At 39.2% G+C, this 6263-nt stretch overlaps 1 protein-coding gene and 1 non-coding gene across 2 annotated transcripts; one reads left to right on the top strand and one right to left on the bottom strand.

Moving 5' to 3' along the window:
- Positions 1–343: 343 nt before the first annotated feature.
- LOC125837459 (small nucleolar RNA R71) lies at positions 344–450 on the bottom strand. The gene has a single exon (XR_007443525.1). It is a non-coding gene; the product is annotated as a small nucleolar RNA R71 (small nucleolar RNA).
- A 1948-nt stretch (positions 451–2398) lies between these two features.
- LOC125837442 (uncharacterized) lies at positions 2399–4673 on the top strand. The gene is made up of 4 exons (XM_049516561.1): positions 2399–2599; positions 3196–3426; positions 3907–4269; positions 4425–4673. The coding sequence occupies exons 1-4, from the start codon at positions 2399–2401 to the stop codon at positions 4671–4673; spliced, it is 1044 nt and encodes a 347-aa protein (XP_049372518.1).
- Positions 4674–6263: the final 1590 nt, after the last annotated feature.

Here is a 6263-nt window from a genome sequence, read left to right as displayed (position 1 = left end):
CATCTCATTCAGATGAAATGGGTGCAATTTACATACAACAAGCTAATGGGAATGCAAGATTTGAGGTCACTAGCAAAACTCTTCATCTCCTCCAAATGCGAGGACTCTATAGAGGGCTAGCACATGAAGACCCACATGAGCATGTAAGAAGTTTTACTAAGGTGTGCATCCAATTGTCATTCAAAAATGTGTCACAAGAGTCAATCCGACTTCGGTTATTTCCACTATATTTGATGGGGTAGGCTAGCAAGTGGTTGGCCGAGTTACCAAACAATTCCATCACGTCATGGAAGGAGTTGATTATAGCATTCAATACAGGATTCTTTCCCCATCAAGGATGATGAATCTTAGAGACGACATTAAAGGTTTCAAGCGATGGGATGGTGAACCTATCCATGAAACATGGGTGAGGTTTAAGAATCTCTTACTTCAATTCCCAACTCGTGGGCTACCAAACGATTTAGTACTCTAATATTTTTACCGGAGTCTTTATTAGGTTAACAAAGGGGTGGCTGATCGATTGGTGTGAGGGGGTATAATGTTGCAATCATTTGAGGTGGCTTCATTTCTTCTTGATGATATGACAAAAATAAATCAAGCGTGGTACATGCAAGAGGATCAAGTCTCCCCTTTTTGTTTTAGAAGGAAACAAGAATAACTTGATAAGGAAAGAGAGAGGGATGAAAAAATCAAGAAGATCTTGACCAAAATGGAGCTATTACAAGAGCATATGATGGAGAATGTGGAAAATCCCAAGGGAACAAGTGGAGTGTTTAGAGTTGAGGAGGGTTCTTCCTCCGGTTATTAAAGGCCGGGGGAGAATCAAGGTTGGAACTCCAAAACATACGAGGAGAGCTTCCACCCACGCTATTTACAGCGGGGCGGGAATCAAGGTTGGAACTATCATAGGGGGGGAAGAACAAGGAAGATACTATCAAGATTGGGCCAAACAAAGTGACTATTGGAAAAGGGAGGACCATGAAGAGTACCACACTCACAGAGGTGAGAGCCCAAAATCGAGAATGAGTGCAAGTAGTCCACAGGTGAACGATTTGCTATCACGCATCCTTGATAAAGTCAAAGGTTCAGATGACTTGTTAAAAGGGATTAAATCCAACTTTTCATCATTGAACAATAAAGTGAACTCTCACAGAGATGTAATGAAGATACTTGAAGGTCAGTTGAGTTCACTTTCAGCACAATGGACACCAAAAATAATAATAAAAACTGATAATGGAGAGCTGGTTGTGGTTACTCGAAGTGGAAAGGTAGCAATAGGCTATGTGACGGGAAATGAAGAAGCTCAAATGCATGAAGAAGAGAAAGGGATGGAGGAAGAAGAGGCACCTATCCATCAAACCATTGCCAATGGACCACAAAAGGATATGAAGAAACACAATCAAAGCCCAAAAGTTATGCAATCTTTACCCAAAATACTCCTCTATTTTGTCAACGTCTAAAGAACAAGAATAAGTATGAGAAGTTTAAGAAGTTTTTATTGGTGTTCAAGACATTATCAATTAATCTGCTTCTAATGGAATCATTGTTGGAAATGCCGAAGTATGCCAAGTTACTGAAGGAGTTAGTCACAAAGAAAGGAGCTTGGATTTTGAGACAATCAAAGTCTCCAATAGTTGTAGTGTAATTATGTCTAAGGAGTTGATCAAAAAGAGAGAAGATCCCGGAGCATTCACCATCCCTTACACCATCTGCATGCTCCAATTTGCTAAAGCCCTATGCAATTAGGGAGCAAGCATCAACCTAATGCCATATGCGATATATAGACATCTTGGGTTGGGGGAATCGAAAACCATAACAATGAGACTCTTGATGGTGGATCAATCAATTAAACATCCTGTGGGGATACTATATGACATCTTGGTAAAGGTTGACCGATTTATTTTCCCGGCTGATTTTGTCATTGTCGATTGTGAAATAGACGCTAAAATTCCCATCATTGTGGGAAGACCGTTCTTGGAAAACAGAAGAGTGTAGATGGATGTTGAGAGTGGAGAATTGATGTTTCTGGTGAATGAAGATGAAGTAACCTTTAATGTATGTAAGTCAATGAAACACCTAAGTGATATTCATGTGGTCTCCACTGTTGATGTTATTGATGAGGCGGTGTCTAGTGTGATCCATTTAATGTGTATGAGTGAGCTACTTGAAGCTGTGCTTGCTAACTATGATGAGTTTGAAATTCAAGTCTATGAAAAGGTAGTAGCAGCTCTATCAAGTGTAGGGGTATTGAAAGACTCTGTTGAAGTAGGACATTGATATAATAAATCGAGAAAGTCCTCCCTTAAACCCATTAACATAAGAATCACAAAATCTAGTGTTGAAAGTACTTCCCTCCTATCTCCGATATGCTTTATTGGGGAAAAATAACACCTTACCGATGATCATTGTAGCTGATTTGCTTGATTGGCAAATAAAATTACTCCTTGAGGTGTTGAGAAGGCATATCAAAGCTATAGGGTGGACTATAGCTGACATAGTGCGCATATCTCCCGGTATTTGCACTCACAAAATTCAACTTGATAGTGATTGTAAGCCAAGTGTTGAACATCAGCGGAGATTGAACCCACTGATGCAAGAGGTAGTTAAAAAGGAGATAATAAAGTAGTTGGACGAAGGTGTGATCTACCCTATTGTGGATAGTAAATGGGTAAGTTCGGTACAATGTGTACCAAAAAAAGGAGGCATCACGGTAGTCCCAGATGAAAAAAAGGAGCTTGTATCTATGAGATCGTTGACCGGGTAAAGAGTATGCATGGATTAGGGGAAGTTAAATTCCTGGGTTGAAAAGGATCACTTTCCCATGCCCTTTATAGATCAAATGTTTGATCGACTCTCCGAGAGAGGTTGGTATTGCTTTTTGGATGGGTATTTCAGTTATAACCAGATTTCATTTCTCCCGAAGACCAAGAGAAAACAACATTTACGAGCCCATATGGTACTTTTGCCTTAAAATAGATGTTGTTTGGATTATGTAATGCTCTGGCTACATTTCAACGTTGCATGTCATGTATTTTTACTGACAAGGTGGAGGATTCAATGGAAGTATTTATGGATAACTTCTCGGTTGTGGGTGACACTTTTTAAGCATGTTTAGAGCACTGAGCACAAGTTCTCCAAAGATGTGTGGACACAAATTTAGTCCTAAATTGTGAAAAATGTCATTTCATGGTTAAGAAAGGTATAGTTCTTGGTCACAAAGTGTCACAAAAGGGGCTGGAGGTTGACAAAGCAAAGATTGAAGTGATTGAGAAGTTTCCACCACCAATTTCAGTGAAGTGTGTTTGTTGTTTCTTGGGACATGCCGGTTTTTACCGGAGGTTCATCAAAGACTTCTCAAAGATTGCAAGTCCTCTATGCAAAATCTTGGAAAAGAAGGTGAAATTCCACTTTGATGATGCTTGCATGGTAGCTTTCAAGTGCTTGAAAGAAAAAATAGTTTCCACACCGATCATCATTAGTCCTGATTTTGAAGTAATGTGCTCTGCAAGCAGCATAACATTAGGTGTTGTATTGGGTCAAAAATGCAACAAACTTTTTCACCCCTTTTACTACGCAAGCAAAACTCTAAACACTGCTCAACGTAACTATATAGTTAAATAACAAGAGTTACTTGCGGTAGTTTATTCGTTTGAGAAGTTCCAAGAATACTTGCTAGGTATTAAAGTGATTTTTCACACTGATCATGTTGCATTGTGTTAACTGATGGCAAAGAAGGATGCCAAGCCAAGATTGATAAGGTAGGTACTTTCGTTGCAAGAATTCGACTTTGAGGTCAAAGATAGAAGAGGTTGTGAAAATTAGGTGGCATACCACTTATCAAGATTGGAAGGCAAGGTGAATGATGAGCTAGAGATCGACATAAATGATGTTTTTCCCGATGAGCAGGTATTCACGGTAACTCTCAACCAACCTCTTTGGTATGCTGATTGTGCCAATTATGTAGTGTATGGATTAATGCCGGATGAACTGAACTTCTACCAACAAAAGAGGTTATTGTTTGATGTTAAGAAGTACTTTTGGGATGAACCATACTTATTCAGAGAGTATACTGACCATATCATTAGAAGATGTGTTCCAAAAAAAGAAGCTATTGAAATTCTCCATGCTTGTCATGCTTCACCGGTTGGAAGTCATCATGGTGGTGTGTACGTACAACTTCTAAAGTTCTACGAAGTGTGTACTACTGTCCGTCTCTCTACAAAGATTCTCATGAGTTTGTTAAGAAGTGCAGTCAATGTCAGAAACAAGGTGGAGTGTCCAAAAGACATGAGTTACCTCTTACACCCATTTTAGAAGTTGAGCTATTTGATGTTTGAGGAATAGATTTCATAGGCCCATTTGTGAGTTTGTTTGGTAATAAGTATATATTGGTGGCTGTAAATTATGTTTCCAAATCGGTGAAGGTTGTTGCACATCCAAAGAATGAAGGAAAAACCGTTGTTCATTACTTGAAATGCTACATCTTTGCGAGATTAGTTACTTCTCAGGCTATTATTAGCGATGGGGGATCCCACTTTTACAACCAGTGTTTTTCAGCTGCATTGAGCATGTATGGAGTGAAACACAAAGTAGCAACTCCGTATCATCCCCAAACGAGTGGCCAGGTTGAAGTGTCAATCGGGAAATCAAAAGCATCTTGGCCAAGACAGTGAATGCTAATAGAACTGATTGGTCTCGAAAGCTTGATGACGCACTATAGGCATATCGTACCGCCTATAAAACACCAATCGGTATGTCTCCGTATCAACTAGTTTTTGGTATATCTTGCCATCTACAAATGAATTGGAACATAAAACATTCTGGGCATTGAAAGCTTTAAATCTGGACTGGACAAAGACCTCAAAAGAAAGAGTAGAGCAGTTAAATGAAGTGGATGAATTCAGGTTCAAATCTCATGAAAGTTCAGCCATATGCAACGAAAAGTTGAAGAAATGACATGATGCCTAACTCCTGAATTGGGAGTTTAGAGTGGGAGACTGGTGTTACAATAGAACTCAGGACTTAGACTCTTTCCAGGAAAGCTCAAATCTAAATTGTCAGGACTGTTTAGAGTGACAAGAATGTTCACAAATGGTGCCATAGTAGTTGAAGGTCAAGAAGGACCTGCATTTAAGGTGAATGGGCAACGCTTGAATATTTAGTGAAAGTGGAAGTTAAGACCACGGACGACCTTACGGGCAGTGGTCTTCACTACTGAACGTGGAGATGATCATGGAGTTAAACCATTGTTGAGGGTTGGAAGAACTGAACGAGAATTAAACCAAGTGACGACCATGAACAACCTCACGGGCTGTGATCCTTACAACGGTCCGTGGCCCGAGTCGTGAAGATGAGCCAGTGAATGGGCAATGAAAAGTTGAAAGAGGAATTGACCAAGTTAAGAACACGGACAACTACACAGACCATGTTCATTGTCACAGGTCGTGGTGGTGTCTGTGGTAATGATACAGTGAACGGGCATTGGAAAGTTCAAGAGGGAATTATCAAGTGAAGACCACGGACAACTACACAAATCGTCGTCATTGTCACAAGGCGTGGTGGTGTCCGTGGTGAGGATACATTGTACAAGTCTTGAAAAATATGTTTTGGGTGAGTCCAAGTGAAGACCACGAAGGGCTTCACATACCGTGAAGCCATTGATGGGTCGTGGAAGCAGTCGTGAAGGGTCCGACAGTTCAGTCCTACTTCGAGTATGACTCTTTTTAAAACACTTTATTTGATTTAATTAGGTCTTTTTTATGTTGTATCTCATCACATCTGGAACAAAGAACATGTTTTCAAATATTCTTAGCTTTTGGAGTTGAAGATTAAACATCGAATTAAGTTAGGAAGTTGAATTTCCGGTTCTTGAATTATCAAAGTGCGTAACAATTTGCTTATTTTTGTAAGTATTTTTATCGTCATGTTTTCATTATATTCTAATGATATGGTTAGTATACTCTCTGAATAAGTATTGTGGCTAAATACCACAATTGGTATTGTGGGATCTATGACATAAATTTAAGTGTATTTTCGTAAAATGAGTGGAAGGCGATTTACATTTGCAAAATATAATTTAGCTTTCGTTATTCATATATTCTTATGAGTGCACGCATTATGGTGAGCCTGTATCTATAATTTGTTCGAGAGAAAAATGATAGTTAGGAAAAAGCTAAATTAACCTAAGAAATAGAGTCAAAGTTCAAGTTCGAGAGAAAAGAACTTTAACACTATTGTAAGCGAGGGTTAAACGTTTAACACTT

This window comes from Solanum verrucosum, unplaced genomic scaffold, assembly GCF_900185275.1.
Source record: "Solanum verrucosum unplaced genomic scaffold, falcon-dt-bn FXZP01000147.1, whole genome shotgun sequence".
NCBI lineage: Eukaryota > Viridiplantae > Streptophyta > Magnoliopsida > Solanales > Solanaceae > Solanum > Solanum verrucosum.
Note: the sequence above shows the minus strand (reverse complement) of the source record. Positions and strands in the feature narration are given on the sequence as shown.